The following is a 19,137-nucleotide window of genomic DNA, read 5'->3' as shown; positions in this document are numbered from 1 at the left end:
GTTGTACTCATACTACACTTCTGTAGTTTGCGTGCACATATTTGGAGCTTAGCTACTGTAGATGATGGAGGCTAGCATTGAAGTTGTACCAGCGTTCCAGATATTAGCTACCACTTGTTCACCTTTATTATTTTTATCCATTATTCCATGACTCTCTCTTTGGATACTCTTTTGCCCTATATATGTTTTTGAGCCACACAAGTTATGTGAGTATCTTTTTATTATTACTACTTCACCGAGGTTAGTCAAGATACTTACTGAGTATATGGGATCGGTTGTACTTATACTACACTTCTGCAGTTTGCGTGCAGATATTTGGAGCTTAGCTACTGTAGACGATGGAGGCTAGCATTGAAGTTGTACCAGCGTTCCAGGTATTAGCTACCACTTGTTCATAGTAGTTTAGGACATAATTCTATTTATGCAAATTTCAAACAGATATTGTATTTTCTTTATACCAGCGTTGTAAATCTAAATCTTAGTAGCTCATGACTTGTACTACCGGCCTTTAGGATAGTTGTATGAATTTCTGTCAGTTTATTTATTGATTATTAATGATCTTCATTCGAGTTATGTTATTTATTGTTTGACTTACCTAGCATGTTGGAGTTCAGTGTCATCACGACTAGGTAGGATTTTAGGTCGTAACAACCCTATTTCAGATTATTTATAAATAAACATTATAAAAAGAGTATCTGCCGGTTTCTAACAGTTTATACACTATTAATACATGGAAGAAACCAAAAGCAAAAGGGAGACGTCAAAATAAGTTGCTTATTATTATTTTGTATTTTTTACACACACAGTTCTGCATAGATGATAAGCTAAAGTGCTCATTTAGATGTTATAATACTTTCCAACCCTTGCCACCTCTTTTACAGTACTGCTTCAGCCTTCCGAAAAACATGACAATAATTAGAATGAACTTTCCCATATTACTCCATTTTCCAGCAAATCCATATGCTGCATCTTTGCAATGGACATCTGGTTTTAATTGCCTTGCACAACTATAGCCCATTGACATTCCAACAGTTCCATATGCACTGCAAAATTATCATTAGATACATGAGATAGAATGAAAAAGCATTTTACTTTTTATATTTTTCTTCTTTCTTTTTTGTTCAAGAATCGCTTTAAATTTTTGATCCAATATACTATATGTATTGGGGTTAATGAATTGTCTTCACTTATTAAGTTAGGAGTAACCATCTTCACAAATTGTGGAGTGCATACATTTATGACTCACAACGCAGTTAAGAAAAGGAAATTAAAGATAATACCTCTATTGAAAGAAGATGCCGTGAAAAATATTACTTCCTTTGTCCCAATTTATGTGTCATAGTTCGGATTTTTAGAGTCAAATGTTTTAATGTTAATCATGAAATCAGACATAAAATCTTTAAATTTTTAATACAAAAATTTATATTATATGAAAACTAGATAAAAATACTATCAGTCACAATTATTAACAATTCAAAATATTTTAAAAGCATATAAAAAAATTGCGGTAAAAGAAAACTCGTCCGACTCTAGAAATTCGAACATTGCTACATAAATCGTGGCGGAGGGAATAAAATTCTTGTGTGTATAAATCCAAATGTATATTTAGCGGTTGGTCTAGAAATGAAGAAAAATATAGTTGTCGACTAACCTGATGACTTCAAAGACGATGTTGAGTACATTGAAATTGAGGGGATCATTTTTCATTTTGTCTCTCTCTGTAATACAAATAAGAATAGTGAAAATGACCAAATAAGAAAGATGTGAGAATGATACGTACTCCACTAAGCTGCTCCCTTTTCTCCTGTTCATTCTTTCTGTAGTTTCCAAGCGCTCTTCATTACTATCAATTGGCAAAAAAGAAGTATAGGGTGATAGATACCTGCAGTGACAAAGCAAATTAATGAATCTAAGAATTGTACTTTACGATAACAACATTACAAATTATTGTGTATTAACTACTAGAGCACTTAGAGTTTGTTGTTCTCCAATGATATTATAAATTAAGACATTTGGCATCTTATTCACCTTCTCTTTTCATAGTGGGAGATTACGAGACTTTTTAATGTTGATAAAAAAGTGGGGAACACACAAGATAATCACATATGCAAGTGAATTAGGTATCAAGAACCTTATTGGAGAACACTTATCTCTAAAAGCTTCTCATTAAGGGTAAAATAGGTAAAATGAAGAGTTTAAAGTTGAATTATTTTCAAATTTAAAAATATGTCATTTATTTTAGAATAGACTAAAAAGAAAAATATATCATCTAATTTAAAACGGAGGGAGTAATAATTACTTCCTACTCTATCCATTTTAGGTAACACATTGTTTAAGATAATTAAAAAATATATATATTTTCTCTAACAACTTAAGCAATTAAACGAAATGATCGCATGTTTTAAAATGGTATAAGAGCAGAGGAAATAAGCGTAAATATAAGCCAACAAATAGATGAGGATGATTATTTGTACAAGATAAACGAATTTGCTACATCTGAAAGAAACCGAGGATATGTTCTTCTTAGATCTTTCAATATCTGAGGCTGCTCGTTATTTGTTTTCCGATATTTTCAAAGAATGGAACAAAGGGAAAGCTTGACAGACAATACTATTAATTCTTGGAATACCAAAAAGTAGAATAATTCCATATCTCTTCTACTTAAGGATCGCAATAGTATTCTAGATGCTGGTAATTGCTTTTATTTTTATATTACTGGGAAGTAATTGCTTAGTCGAGCTCTTCTTGCTAATATTTTATATTGCATGTATACAAATTGCACCTATGTTTAGAATAGAAAAATATTTTGCTTTGAAATATTATTTTGTAAACAATTTTTCAATTGTTTGATTTTGTATAGAAGCATGTAAAAATGTATGGTAATCGTATAAAGAGGAGGATTGGTATAATAATATATAGTGAATTGATAATAATTGTAAAGGAGAACAAATGTCTAAATATCGATTGAAGGAAGTGATAGAGGAAACTATAATAGTTGGATATCAACAAATAATTGACCTTTCGGTCGTAGTTTTGTACATTATAGATTTACAATGAAAGGGTCAGGCTCAGGCCCCCCTCTGTAATCCTTTTGGCCTATCAGCAATATATTCCCCTTGACTACCCCACAAAGAAAAATAATTTCATTTTTAACTGACGAAAAATGATTTTCCTCTTTTAATGAATTTATTTATCACATATATTACAGGCAGAATAGTCTTTTTAATGAATTTGTTTATCACATATATTACATGCAGAATAGTCTATTAGACACTTGTACTTATTACGGTTTGTCATCCCGATCTCTATACTCTACAAAGTTTCATCTAGACACTTTTAATTTATTAAAACCTATATTTTAAATCCATCTGACCGTTGACCAAGCTTATATGACATTTATTCTATTGAGTCACATAATTGTGTGATTACACACTTACAAGCGCGTGCATCAATTATTTTGATCAAATAAGTTATTTAAAAAATCATAAGACAAAGAAACAATAAAAATAAATAGAAAAACAATTTAAAAAATCCCAAAGACCCAACCACTTCCACATTTGCAACCCTTTCCCTTACCCTTCCCGTTATAACCCGCGACCCCCCGTTCCCCTCTTCCCGTCATCTACAGTAACAAGAAAGTGATGATTGGCCCTACTCCTCCCCTTCCACCACCACCACCTTTGTCGTTCTCCTTTTTTTCCTCCTCCACCACCACCTTCAATATCTTCCTCCGTTTTAAGATCAGTTACAAAAAGAGATTAAAGTATCTGGTGTATTTTCAAATAAAGCCTGTGATTCTTGAAGTTGGATGATAAAAAAGAAGATCTTGTTACTTTCTGAAATATTGGCGACGAAAATTGAAGCAATCAGTGGAAGACGATGGCTCTAATTGTTTTCTGTGGTGCTTTCTTGTGGCTTCATATAGTTTTTGAGGTGAGATAAACAAAAATAGTGAGGATATTCCTTGGGAAGCAATTCAACTCCGGCCATGGCTTTTTCCAATTTGTGTATGCGACAGAGGGAAGAAAATTGTGTGAATGCAGAGATGAGTCTAAAAGAATATTGTGTGTTTTAATGGTTGAATTTGAGTTGAATATGGAGATTGTTGAAAGAATTGAGTTGTTCAAAGAAAAATGGTGGCAAGCTAGTGGTGCTTACGGTTGAAATTGTATGAATGTGGAGATGAGTCTAAAAGAAAAGGTGAAAATGGATGGTGTAGCACCTGTAGTGGGATTTGCTAGAGATAGGTTGAATTAAGTTTTTCTAAAAAAATAATTACAAAAAAAATAAAAAAATAGTTTTATGAAATTTGAAAATGATGTGGCATATTGTGTCTGACATGGATATTGATATCAGGGCGTCTGAGAGACACACAAGTTCGGGGGTTTAAGGTAACGTGTTTCAATAAGTATAAGTCTCTCACTTGACAAACTATTGAGTATAGGGACCAAAATGATAAATGGAAACAAGTACAAGAGTTTATTAGGCTATTCTGCATATATTATATAAATAGTGTTTAAAAGAGAAGCGTATTCAGATTTTAAGTTCTATATGGATTAAATTTTTAATTTTTTTAGCATTGAACTTATTATTGGGATATACTATAAGATATTCTTTATGAAATATTTATTTGTTTATTCAAATCAATAAAGTTTTATTTTTGAATAGATCATATTTGAAATAATTCCATAATAAGAAGCCTCATTAATTAAATATGTGATCCCTGTTGTGCCTGAATAATTAAAAAATAAAGAAAATCTTTTTTTGATCGAAAAAAAAACCGTCAGATTTAAAAAAAAGATTTTAACCCGAAAATCTTGTAGTATAAATTTTTGATATTTTCCACCTTGATTTCTACCAATTTTTGTGCATGTTTTCCTAGAGAAATCTGCCCACTTGAATTTTGCAATTTTCCAATAATACAGCAGAAGACTGTGGAACTGCTGGCATCATGACTAGAATTATGAGACGAAAGTTAGTGGTGTTTCCTTAGAGTTGCTGTTGAATGGTGCGTTATATGATCGACGAATTATGTTCACGTTTCGAGAGGTAACTCTTGTAACTCCGTACATGTCAGTTGTCTAGTATAGATGTGATTTTAATACTAGGATTGCTTCCACTACGTATAATAATCCAATACTTATTGTACTTTAAAATTAATTCGTTCATTCCTATTATTTATGGCAATTATAGTGAATTTTTATAGATAAATATATGCTCCATATCAAAAGGATGAACTCAGTACCGGAAGGCTACACCAGTCCCTGTTTAAAACTTAAACCTAAAACCAGTTACAGGTAACTGTTTAACATATTCTTTTATGACATAATCCCTTCTTTTCAATTTAGATGAGATAATTTGATTCGGTACGGAATTTTAAAAAAAGACTTTTCAAACTTGTGGTCTTAAAAATTTAAAGGGTAAAAGCTTTGTGGGGCCATGACATTTGTGTGGCTATAAAAATTTCTCATTAAGGGTAAAACGGGTAAAATGAAAAGTTTAAAGTGAATTATTTTCAATTGTATAAATGTGTCATTATTTTTGACACAGACTAATAAGAAAAGTGTGTCATCTAAATTGAATAAAGTGAATAGTATTTATTGTTTACAATTGTTATAGTGCAGATGTAATTTAAACTATACTAATAAACTGCTTAAGTTCAGCTACAATATAAGAATAAAGAGCTAGTAGTACAAAAGAAAGAATAGACAGATTAAGACGCGTATACTCACATCATTACGGCGAATAACACTAAGATTGCTGGGGTAAGGGTTGAAAGATCGAACACAGATTCACCAGTATGCCTTGTATTCACAACTTCAAACAATGATCCCACCAGCTTTTCATAAGAACTCAATCCAGCAGTGGCTTCAGAATTCCATTCCAATGAACAAAAGACAACAAACTGAATGGATATGAATCCCAGAACAGTAGTTGCAAGAGCCATGGTTTCCAAATTTGGAAAAATATGTGAGTATCCTACTCGTTTTGAGTTCTTCATGATATACTCAAACTCACCTCTCTTTGTGATTTTCCAAAGAAACCAAATAGTGAGGCGTAAGCAAGGAGCATATAATGTGTTTCCAAGAAGGACTTGAGGTATAAGAATGAGAAGAAGGCCTGAATTTTTCCTGAAAACCATCATGTTTTCATTTGTAGGGACAAACCCACAATTTGCAAATGTTGAAACTGTGGTGAAGAGAGAAAAAGTATGCAAGTTAAGCCCTTTTTCTTTGAGAACTTGTTTTGCACTTGGAATAAAGCTTACGTAGATAGAAACTAAGGAAGAACCAAGAACAACAACACCTAGAATATAACCAAAAACCACATAACTCAAGAATCTTAAAGACTTCAATTTGACAATTGCCTCACTGTCCTCCATAGAATTGATTATTGCATGTTCTAAATTACTATCCTCTTGTTCATGTCCTAGCTCAAGATGATGGATAGAGTTCCTAGGAGAGTTTGAAGAGTCGTGAGAATCTATGCTAATAATAGAGTTTGAAGATTCAATTTTGTTTTGTAAAACCGTTTTTTCCATGGAAAGTTTGGACTTCATGAGTTGAAGTCTAAGAAAAGAGGTAAAGGCCTCCCCACCAAGAAACATTAACATGGTTATGAAGACAAGTTGGGCATTTGAGAAAACCTCCATTTCAACAGTGGACATGCTAGAAACTGTGGCAGCAGAAACAGAAGTGAAAAACACATCTAGATTTTGAGGCCTAAATGACGGCAGAGTTCTAGGTTTCGAAATAGTCAAAGCTAACAAACCTAACAATGAAAGGATCATGAAATAACTTACTTCAATCCAAAATGGCTTTACGCCAAGATTGAGAATATGAAAGATAGAGAAGAAAAAACCTTGGCGGTAAGATGATGAAAACAGCTTCATTTTCATCTTAGTTAATCTTTACTTGGTAATAAACTGGCTTGACTCTATGGCCAACAGGCCAAGGGCTGATTTATAGTAAGAATTATGAAGTAGTGGAGTTTCCCTGTGCTAGGGTCTTTCATTTTTAATTTCGCACCCGCTGTCCATTATTGGCATTGGAGATGACTAATCCGAAATTATCAACGTGTAAGGCTCGAGGAGAAATGCTCCCTGCCAAGTTTGTAAGCTTTAAATCCCAACAAAAATTAGTGTATCAGAATATTTTAAGGAGTCAGAATATGATAATTCTTGGAAAATCATAAGTAATTCTTTTATCATAGGTAGTGGAAAAAGATGCTGTGCCATTTGAACAACGTGTTAAAATATAGGATGCATCTTAATTATATTCTTCAATACTGGCAGAATTGGTTGAAATCTTGACCATAACACAAAAATGGAATGCAACAATTTTACGCGAGTAGGCAACTCAAAGTAATCATTCATCAAATACAAGGAAACTATATCCTGGTTCCTTCTTTCCTAGTTAAGCCAATAGTGAATATTTTAAATATTTTTTAAGTAGCGTATTACTTATTCTATTTTATATGATAATATTTGACAAAATATAAATTTAATATCTACAAATTATATGAATTAATATATATTAAAGTAATTCTAACATTATGTACGGTTCAAAAATAAAATACAATGTCAGATAAATTATAAGATGCCCATATCTCATGATTGACACTTTTGATTGAATTTAGCCCACATCTAATAAAGTTTGACTTTTGAATCATCTGCTATCAGTGCTATGTATCACCTTAGTATTACCATCTATAACACTCTCAATATGCAATTTAAATGAAAAAGCATCATTGAATGCCATGTTATATATTGACTTGTTTGCCTTGATACTTTCAGCCACAAGTTAAATCCAAGTGGAAGTTGCACTTAAGTTTCTTTTTTTTTTTTACATTTTTTTTGGTAATATCACTTAATGTTATGCAAACATAACCTAAGCATCACATACCAGAAAAAGCAGATGAATGTATGACCATTCTATACATATGTTTGTGCGATTTTTTTTTAGTCTCTTTATCGATTAATATATTTTGAATACATCTTTTAGCAACAAGTGGAATGGAACCACATTTTAATTTGAAAACAGTATTGCTGTTGAGTAGAATGAGATTACTTGTGCCGGGTGTTAAGAGAATTTGAATTGTCCGAATTCTAGTGTGACATGTTTTGCAGGCTGTCTTTTTTTTTTTTTTTAATTAAAACTGGGCTTCCTTTAATCATTGATGTGCAAGAGGTTACACTTTAATTTGTCATCCCAAACTTTATATATGATCATTGTGTGATAACCCGATAGGTCATTTATAGTTTTACCCTTTATTTTTGTGTTCCGAAACTTCGAACAATTCCGTTTAGCCTTGCTCGGTTTGCATGCGCAGTCCGTATCCTTTTTCTGAAAGGTATTTACGAAACAATTGATGAAAATGTGAAATCGTGCCTTAAAACTCATTTGAGTTGACTATGGTCAACATTTTATTTAAACAAATCCGAATAAGTGTTTTGACGGTCCCGGTGGATCCGTATCGTAATTTGAAACTTGAACGTATACCCGGAATAGAATTCGGAAGTCCTTAACTTGAATTAACGCATATTCTACAAAACTAGAAGTTTAAAGGTTTAAAGAATTTTTAAGTTTGACCGTAGTTTGATTTTGTTGTTATCGGGTTCGGATTTCGGTTGCGAAACCTGGTATAAGTTCATTACAGTATTTATGACTTTTTTACAAAATTTGGTACAAAACGGAGTTGATTTGACGTGATTCGGACGTCCGGTTGAGAAATTCAAAGTTCTTAAGTTTTATTGAAAATTTTATTTATTTTGGTGTGTGATTCATAGTTCTAGATGTTATTTTGGTGTTTTGATAGCGCGAGCAAGTTCGTATAATATTTTTGGACTTGTGTGCATGTTTGGTTTGGAGCCTCGAGGGCTCGGGCGAGTTTCGGATAGGCTACGGAGGAAAATTTCTCGTTTTGGGCTTTTGTTGTCATCTGGTGCTTTCTTCTTCGCGATAACAAAGATACTCCCGCGATCGCGAAGAATAATCTGGACTGGATTGGGGAGGCTTTTCTTTATCGCGAACGCGAAGCTTTGGGGGGTTGCCCTTCGCGAACGTGGGCAGCCTTTCCCGAACGCGTAGTGTTTAGGGACCTGGGAAGGGGGATCTGTGGTTTGCTCTACGCTAACGCGAAGGCCTAGGGGGAGAAGCCTTCACGAACGCGTAGGCCATTTGGGCCGATGTGCATCGCGAACGCGGCAGGCCTTTCGCGAACGCGAAGAAGGCCTCACGCCCAGACCTTAAAATATTCCAAACACAAGATTTCACCCATTTTTCACCATCTTTTCATTAGAGCTTGGACTAGAGGCGATTTGAAGGAAAAAATTTATCACCATTTCATATGTTAGTGTACTTTAACTTATTTTCTTCCATTTTCATCATCACCCATTAATTTCTTGCTTTAATTTATGTACTTTCATGGTAGACAATTAGGAATTTGGGAAGAATTGGAATTATTTTTTAAATTTGGGATTTAGACCTCAAATTGAGGTCGGATTTCGAAACTAATTATATACTCGGGCTCGGGGTGAATGGGTAAATGTGTTTTGGTGCGAATCTCGGGTTTTGACCAAGAGAGCTCAGGGTTGACTTTTGTTGACTTTTTGAAAAAAGTGTAAAGATCTTAACTTTATATATTGTAGTTGATTTCTCTAGCATTAGTTGATGTTATTGAGTCGATTTTGGTTAGATTCGATTGGTTTAGAGGCGAATTTTAGAGGAAGGCCCTGGTAGAGCTTTGATTTCCTTGCGGGGCGAGGTAAGTGTTAGGTCTAACCTTGATTTGAGGGAATTAAGAACCCTTGAGCTATGTGCTATGTGAATTACATGTGTAGCGGCGTATATGTGAGGTGACGAGTGTATATATGCTATCAAATTACTTGTTTTCATGCTTTTCCGTATTTCATTTATTATTTTATTCCATGTCTTAATTGTTGCATACTTTAATTGCTTCCTATGCCTTAATTTGCTACTTGTCATGTATTATTCTCATATTAAAAATGTTAGTTTCTCCCCATGCTTCCATGATTAATTGCTATTTGCCTTAATTATCTTACTTGTACACTTTAACTTTCATATATTCGGCTTGTCTTGTTGCTTAGTATAAATTGTAGCACTTCTTGATTTGGTACGAGATGTCCTTTATGGCTTTTGCTTTCATATTTCTTATTCATATAGTTTCTTGTGAATTGAGTTGCGGAATTTATTAAATTTATTGATTTTTGTTATGGATCGGGTTGCACGTCGCAACAGGTGGAATAAGAGAGGATTGATATTGATATGCTGGGATCGGATTGTGCACCGCAACAAGTGAAATAAGGGAGGATTGATATGGTGAAATAAGGGAGAATTGTGATATTGACTTTGATTATATGGTGGGATCGGATTACGCGCCGCAACGGATTTTACTTTTTATTATTGTATTGATATGGTGAAATAAGGGAAGAACGCATTTCTACGGTGGGATCGGGTTTCGCGCCGCAACAGATTGTGTGTTTTGTATTCCTTATTATATTATGTTGGCTTCGATGCTTTTATACGAGATTCTGAGTACTAGTGTTTCCGGTTTCACCGATTTCGAGGATTAAGTTTAAATTCATATATTAACTGCCTTACTTCCTGTATTTCCTTTCATGCCATCATTGTTATACTGCGTACATGTTATTGTAAGTGACCCACTTTAGCCTCGTCACTACTTCGTCGTGGTTAGGCTCGACACTTATAGAGTACATGGGGTCGGTTGTACTCATAAAATACTCCGCACATCTTGTGCAGATGTTGGAGTCAGTCCCAGTGGTGGTCAGTAGATTGCTCGGATTGACCATCAAACAGAGACTTGAGGAACAGTTTCTCGTCGTTCGCAGCCCTGAAGTCCCTTCCACCCTATCCTAGATGTTTATTTCTTTTTTCAGACAGTGTTAATATCATTCAGACCATTATCTGTATTATTCTAGTCGCTCGTGCACTTGTGACACCAAATCCGAGGTTGTATCTATTTATTGCGGTTGTTATGACTTTTCGCACTTTATTTCAAATTTATTTCAGTTATTTTGGCTTCTTGATTATTATTTAATTTGAACTGTTCAAAATGGATAAAAATAATTCAAATGTTGGCTTGCCTAGCAAGTGAAACGTTAGGCGCCATCTCGGTCCCAAGGGTGGGAATTCCGGGTCGTGACAAGTTGGTATCACAGCACTAGGTTTCCTAAGTGTCACAAGTCATGAGCAAGCTTAGTAGAGTCTGGAGGGTCGGTACAGAGACGTCTGTACTTATCTTCAAAAGGCTATGGAGTTTAGGAAAAATGCCACTTCTTTCTTACTCTATCGCGCGACTTTTATTCTATCATTGATGATTGTACCCTTCCATTCTTGTTCTCTCATAGATGGAGAGAACACGCACTGCATCCACAGCCCGACAAGAGCCGGAACCCCCTGTGGTAGCTACGACTAGGGGCAGAGGTCGAGGCCGAGGTCAGAGGCAGAGCTCAGCCTAGAACTCGAGCAACAGCACCCGCAGTGGAGCTTCAGGTAGATTTTAAGGAGGAGGTTCCAGCTCAGACTGTACCGATTGGATCAGTTCAGGTTCCGGAGGGATTCATAGCCACTTCAGTGCTTCAGGACACTATAGTCCATTTGGTGGGCCTTATGGAGAGTGTGGCCCAGACCGGTACATTCCCGGTGGTACCAGCCGTCTCTCGGGATGGGGGAGGAGCACAAACTCCCGCTACTCACACCCCGGCGCAGGTGGCTCCCAGTATTAGACTCCAGCAGCCTTGCCAGTTGGGGTAGTCCAGTCGACTGTTGCAGCACAGGCTGGTGATAAACCCGCTTTGTTTTCTGAGGCTATGTTGAGGTTGGATAAGTTCATCAAGCTCTTTCTTGTTCATTTCAGTGGTGCATCTTCTGAGGACCCATAGGATTTTTTGGACCGTTGCCACGAGGTGTTGAGTAACATGGGTATAGTGGAGACCAATGAGGTCAATTTTGCAGCATTTCAGATGACTGGTTCCTCCCGGAGATGGTAGAGAGATTATATGTTGACTAGACCAGCTGGTTCGTTTGCACTTGCCTGGGATCAATTCTCATAGCTATTTCTAGAGAAGTTCATTCTTGTCACCCTTAGAGAGGAGTACCGTAGGCAGTTTGAGCGTCTTCAGTAAGGTAGTATGACTGTTATCCAGTATGAGAATCGATTTGTGGACCTAGATCGCCATGCCACTATCTTGCATCCTACTGAGAGAGAGAGAGAGAGAGAGAGAGAGAGAGAGAGAGAGATAGATAGATAGATAGTGAGAGAGAGATAGATAGATAGATAGTGAGAGAGAGAGAGAGAGAGAGAGGAGATTTATTGATGGTCTCACTTTCACTCTAAGGCTACAGATGGCCAAGGAGACCGGGAGTGATGTTTCTTTCCAGATGGCCGTAGATATTGCTAAACGGATCGAGTTGGTTTGTGCTCAGGAGAGGGGGTTGGTGACCTCATCATTCTGGTAGTTTCAGTAGCGCCTCATCTGGAGGCAGGGGTACTTTTGGTAGAGGCCATCATCCCAAGCCATTTCATTCAGCGCATAAGGAATCTCACAGTGCTTCAGGGAGCTGTGGTTCCTATGTGCCACATTTTGGACAGCTAGCCTATAGTGCGCCATCAAAGCCTATCAGTGCGCCTCCGATTCAGAGCTATCACCGTGGTTATTCGGCCCCTTCGGGTCATCTTCAGCTTCAGCAGCCACAACAACTTGATAGGTGTGTTTGAGTGTGGTGGTATTAGTCATATCAAAAGGGTATGTCCGAGATTATTGGGCAGCATGCCACAACAGAGTTCTTGTTCCATGGTTCCGGAACAGGTTGCTCCACCGACCGTTCAGCCAACTAAAGGCAGGGGTCAAGCAGCCAGATGTGGAGGTCATTTCGTTAGAGGTGGAGTTCAGGCCGTTAGAACTGGTGGCCATCCAGCTAGAGGTAGTCCCAGAGATGTGGTTTAGAGTCATAGGGCCCAGCCCCTATGTTATGCTTTCCTAGCTAGTCTTGAGGCCGAGTCATCTGACGACGTTATCACAGGTATTATTCCAGTTTTCCACAGAGATTCTTCAGTTCTATTTGATCTGGGCTCTACTTATTCTTATGTGTCATCCCATTTTGCTTCATATCTGGTTGTGCCTCATGATTCTTTGAGTGATCGTGTGTATCTGTCCATGCCTGTGGGAGATTCTATTATTGTAGATCGCGTTTATCGCTCGTGTGTGATTACTATTGGGAGTCTTGCGACTAGCGTAGATCTTCTACTTCTTGATACGGTAGATTTTGATGTTATCTTGGGTATGGATTGGCTGTCACCTTATCACGCTATATTGGACTGTCACGCAAGACGGTGACCTTATCCATATCGGGGTTACCTCGATTAGAGTGGAGAGGGACTCCTGGGCCCTCTACCATTAGAGTTATTTCCTATGTGAAGGCTCGACGTATGGTTGAGAAAGGATGTCTAGCTTATTTGGCCTATGTCCGTGATTCTAGTGCGGAGGTTCCTTTAATGTATTCAGTACCAGTTATTCGTGAGTTTCCAGAGGTGTTTCCTGCAGATCTGTAAGGGATGCCACCCGACAGGGATATTGACTTCTGTATCGATTTGGCTCCGAGCACTCATCCCATTTCTATTCCACCAGGCCCTATTGGAATTGAATGAATTGCAGGAGCAGTTACAAGATTTGGTGGATAAGGGCTTCATTATATCTAGTATATCATCCTGGGATGCGCCCGTGTTGGTTGTGAAGAAGAAAGGTGGGTCGATGAGGATGTGTATAGACTATCGGCAGTTGAATAATGTCACTATCAAGAACAAGTATCCGTTGTCGAGGATTGATGACTTATTTGATCAGTTTCAGGGTGTCAAAGTATTTTCGAAGATTGATTTGAGGTTTGGCTACCATCAGTTGAAGATTAAGGCATCTGATGTCCCTAAGGCGGCTTTTTGAACTCGGTATGGGCATTATGAGTTCCTAGTGATGTCATTTGGGTTGACAAATGCCCCAGCAACATTCATAGATTTGATGAACCGGGTGTTCAAGCCCTATTTGGATTCTTTGGTGATTGTATTCATTGATGATATCTTGATCTACTTCCGCAGTCGAAAGGAGCATGAGCAACATCTTAGGATTGTACTTCAGACTCTAAGAGATAGCCAGTTATATGCCATGCTTTCAAAGTGTGGGTTTTGGGTAGACTCAGTCGCCTTTTTGGGATATGTTGTATCGCATAGGGCATAAAGATGGATCCTAAGAAGATCAAGGCAGTTCAGAACTGGCCTAGACCTACTTCAGTTACAGAGATATGGAGTTTTCTGGGTTTGGCGGGTTATTATCGCTGGTTCGTGGAGGGGTTTTCATCCATAGCAGCCCTATTGACTAGATTGACCTAGAAGGTTGCCCCGTTTAGATGGTTGGATGAGTGTGAGTTGAGCTTTCAGACTCCCAATAATCTGAGCATATTTAGACTGAGCAACTGGGTCACCATTATTCTTTTTCAACTGAGAGTTAGCATCAAAAGGAGTGCTCACAAATGTGATATTAAAATATCTCTCAACATAATGTTCTTGTGATAACATTATGCCATCTTCACTCCTTTTAACTCCCAATATCGTATTTACTTCACCCAGATCTTTCATATCAAAATTAGCAGACAAAAATAATTTACAACCTTGCACAATAGTTAAACGTGTGCAAAATATAAGTATGTCATCAACATATAGACATATATCACATAATCATTGTCTACCACTTTAGTATAAACACATTTATCCACCTCGACTGAAGAAAAACCGTCTCTCAGTCAGACTTGTTCAAAAATTTTATACCAGTGCTTAGGAGCTTGTTTAAGGCCATAAAGAGATTTAATTAATTTACAAACTTTATTTTCTTGTCCTGGAATGACACAGTGTTCAGGTTGAACCATATAAGTTTCTTCTTCTAAATCACCAGTTAAAAACATTGTGTTAACATCCATTGTTGGATAAAAAGCTTATGGATTGAAACTAACGCAATTAAAACTCGAATAGAAGAAATTCTAGCCACTGGTACAAATGTATCAAAATAATCTATATTTTATTTTTGAGAAAATTCTTTTGCTACTAACCAGACTTATATTAATCTAAAGACCCATCAGGATTAAGTTTCTTTTTGAAAATCTATTTAGAACCAATAGGCTTTGCACCAGGAGGTAAATTTGTTAAAATCCATATTTTATTTTTTAAAATAGAATCGATTTTAACTTTTATTGCCTATTTTCAATAATTAGCTTCTGAAGAAGATATAACTACAAAATAATTTGATGATTAATTATCGACAAGAAAAGTCTGAAAATCATTTCCATAAGAAAAATATTTCAAGTTAGGTTTATAACCCTTCTACAATTCATACGGAGTTTTGCCAGTTCTTCTATGTGGTATTCTATTTTGTAAGTGACATGCAGATAAAATAGTTTCACCCCACAAATTGTCAAGTGTATTAGAACTAACTAGCATAGAGTTCATCATCTCTTTCAATGTTCTATTTTTTATTTCAGCTACTCCATTTGACTCGGGTGAATAGGGCGGAGTTACTTTATGAATAATTCCATTCTTTTCACAAAAATCATTTAAAGATAAATATTCTTCACCTCTATTAGATCTAATTCTCTTGATTTTTCTATTAAGTTGATTTACAACCTCAGTTTAAATCGCATAAATCGATGTGAATCAAGGATAATAATTCAGTTTCTCTATTTACAGAAAAACAAGTCTTTCTAGTACTTTTAGCTTCAACACATATTTTACACTTGTTAATATTATTTGAGTCTAAATCAGATATTAATCCTAGTGGCTGTATTTTCTTTATTTACGCGACATTAACATGTCCTAGTCTAGCATGCCATACATAAACAGAGTCAACCATATAAGCAGAAGAAGATGCATTTTCATTGCTAGTATCAGAAATATTAAGCATAAATAAACCATGGTTATAATATTATTGCCCACAAAAATATTATTTTTGGTCAATACGACCCCATCATTCTCGAAAGAAATCTTCACTCCAACTTTTTCTAATAATCCCAGAGAAACCAAATTGGCTTGTATATTAGGAACAAGCAATATATAATTACCCAATGCTAGAGTTTTATTAGATTTGAATTTGAGAAGGATTTTTCCTTTGTCAAGAACGTGAGTTGTCCTTGAGTCGCCAAGATAAATAGTTTCTTCTCCTTCCTCAATTTGGGTGTAAGACAAAAATTTATTTTTGTTTGCACAAATGTGTCTAGTAGCACCAAAGACTATCACTCAATCTCTCACATTGGCCACATTATTTATTTGAAAAATGACCGAAATAATTATATTATCCGCTTTAGTCAAATTTAATTTTGACATAGCGAAATTATCATTTATTCCAACTCTTCTCTTGCATTGAGGTGCATTTTTTTCGAAGGCTTTAATATTAGCATTAGATACGTCGTAACCATGTCTATTCACATACCTGTGTTTTGACATTAGTGTCTGCCAAAGTTGTGGATGGAATAATATATTTGCAACACCATAAAAATCTAGCAGAACAACTGGAATAGTAGCAATGGAGACAACACCAAAATTGGTAGCACCATCAAAAATTTCTGTAGTAGTATTACTTGCCATAGTTTTTTAGATTGTAGGAAAATGATACCGAAAAATAATAACAATACTGAAATAATATTATTTGTGAGCGAAAATACACCAATTGGCTTGAGTCGTGCTAGACACTGTTCTAAGAAACTATTTCAGCAACGTAAAATATTTTTCCGGGATTAAACAAGCCAACCTCTATTTAAGAGGATATATGAACCAGCAAAATATTAACAATAAATCCAGCTAGTTGGAAGAGAAAGAACAACTAATATCTTATGCCAATTAAAATATTATAGAAGAAGAAATTTGAAGGAGAAGGACGTATAAGAGGGAAAGAAGATAGAAGAAATTTTCATTTGCTGATAGTCAGCTTTTCTTGGTGATTTTTCTTATTAAAGAATGATGGCCTAATCATGACTATATATAGGCACTTAAGGAAAGTTTATGCAAAAGACAAGTGTTTTACTTGTCAAATTTCCTTCATGCAGATGCCAACACATCTCTTGCAAAATGACACTTGGCTTAGCAATGCCATTTGTCACATAATCTTTTAAAACAATGTCACATATAAAAACTCTTGCCATGTACTAATTTTCTAAGATTATTTGGCCATAGGGATTCATGCAATAAGCCACTAAAAAATAAATAGGACACTTGTAAAATTAAAAAAATACGTGGCTATTTAAAATTTTGAAAATACTACCGTAATACACGGAAGAAACGAAAAGCAAGAGGGAGACGTCAAAATAAGTTGCATTACGAGCTAGTTGCTTATTATTAAAAAAAAATTAAAACACACTGTTCTGCATAGATGATAAGCTAAAGTACTCATTTAGATGTTATAATACTTTCCAACCCTTGCCACCTCTTTTACTGTACTGCTTCAGCCTTCCGAAAAACATGACAATAATCAGAATGAACTTTCCCATATTACTCCATTTTCCAGCAAATCCATATGTTGCATCCTTGCAATGGTAATCTAGTATTAATTGCCTTGCACAACTATAGCCCATTGACATTCCAACAGTCCCATATGCACTGCAACATTATCATTAGATACATGAGTTAGAGTGACAAAGAATTTTACTTTTTATATTTTTCTTCTTTATTTTTTGTTCAAGAATCTATTGCTTTAAATGTTTGATCCTATATACTATATGTATTGGGTCTATTAGAATCAGTCTATCTGCCCTTCCAGTGATAAGGGTAAGGCTGCGTATATCTTACCCTCCCCATACCCCACTCATGGGAAACTACAGAATTTGTTGTTGTTGTTGTTATTGTATACCATATGTATTGGGGTTAATAAATTGTCTTCACTTATTAAGTTAGGAGTAACCATCTTCACAAATTGTGGACTGCATACATTTAAGACTCATACCTCTGTTAAGAAAAGGAAAGTAAAGATAATACCTCTAGTGAAAGAAGATGATATTACTTCTGTGTCATAATTCGGAGTTTTAGAGTCAAAGTTTTTATTGTTAACCATGAAATCAGACATTCAGACATAGAATCTTTAACTTTTTAATATATAATATATATATATATATATATATATATATATATATATATATATATATATATATTTGAAAACTGCATAAAAATACTATCAGTCACAATTATTAACAATTTAAAATATTTAAAAAGCATAAAGCGGTCAAAGAAAACTCGTCCAACTCTCGAAATTCGAACATCGCTACATAAATCGGTGCGGAGGGAATTAATAAAATTCATGTGTGTCTAAGTCCAAATGTATATTTTGAGGTTGGTCTAGAAATGAAGAAAAATATAGTTGTCGACTAACCTGATGACTTCAAAGACGATGTTAAGTACATTGAAATTGAGGGGATTATTTTTCATTTTGTCTCTCTCTGTAATACAAATAAGAATGGTGAAAATGACCAAATAAGAAAGCTGTGAGAATGATATTACTCCACTAAGCTGCTCCCTTTTCTCCTGTTCATTCTTTCTGTAGTTTCCAAGCCCTCTTCATTTATATCAACTGGCAAAAAAGAAGTATAGGATGATAGATACCTGCAGTGACAAAGCAAATGAATCTTGGAATTTTACTTTACAATAACAAGCTTTAGAGATTTATTACAAATTACTGCGTATAACTACTAGAGCACTTACAGTTTGTTGTTCTCCAATGATATTATAAATTAAGACATTTTGGCATCTTATTCACCTTCTCTTTTCATAGTGGGAGATGATGAGAATAAGACTTTTTAATGCTGATAAAAAAGTGGGGAACACACAACATAATCAAATCTGCAAGTGAATTATGTATCAAGAACGTTATTGGAGAACACTATCTATTTTTGGGTATTATATACTGTTTTAAATTAGATGACACATTTCGCTTATCGAGAGTCAATTTGACTAAACTTTAAAGTTAAATTAGATTAATTCAACTCAATATTTTTAAATTAAAATTTAGATATTCAAAAATTATACAAAAAGTACTATAAGTTACAATTTTTCTCATGTTAAATATGATTAAAA

The 19,137-nt window shown here is 35.3% G+C and overlaps 1 protein-coding gene and 1 long non-coding RNA gene across 3 annotated transcripts; both read right to left on the bottom strand.

Annotated features, from left to right (window-relative positions):
- Positions 1-756: 756 nt before the first annotated feature.
- On the bottom strand, positions 757-7,074 carry LOC104095513 (sodium transporter HKT1). Of its 2 annotated transcripts, none has more exons than XM_009601760.4 (3): positions 5,733-7,074; positions 1,781-1,882; positions 757-1,043 (listed from the first exon to the last, which is right to left on the bottom strand). In XM_009601760.4, the coding sequence occupies exons 1-3, from the start codon at positions 6,896-6,898 to the stop codon at positions 845-847; spliced, it is 1,467 nt and encodes a 488-aa protein (XP_009600055.1). In that variant the 5' UTR covers positions 6,899-7,074; the 3' UTR covers positions 757-844. The 2 variants fall into 2 exon arrangements, with proteins under 2 accessions (XP_009600055.1, XP_009599985.1); XM_009601690.4 differs by having other exon boundaries at positions 1,652-1,882; positions 5,733-7,071.
- A 10,350-nt stretch (positions 7,075-17,424) lies between these two features.
- LOC138900809 (uncharacterized) lies at positions 17,425-18,920 on the bottom strand. The gene is made up of 2 exons (XR_011412095.1): positions 18,437-18,920; positions 17,425-17,670 (listed from the first exon to the last, which is right to left on the bottom strand). It is a non-coding gene; the product is annotated as an uncharacterized lncRNA (long non-coding RNA).
- Positions 18,921-19,137: the final 217 nt, after the last annotated feature.

The sequence above is a fragment of the Nicotiana tomentosiformis genome, chromosome 11, assembly GCF_000390325.3.
Source record: "Nicotiana tomentosiformis chromosome 11, ASM39032v3, whole genome shotgun sequence".
In the NCBI taxonomy this organism is placed as follows: Eukaryota; Viridiplantae; Streptophyta; class Magnoliopsida; order Solanales; family Solanaceae; genus Nicotiana; species Nicotiana tomentosiformis.
Note: the sequence above shows the minus strand (reverse complement) of the source record. Positions and strands in the feature narration are given on the sequence as shown.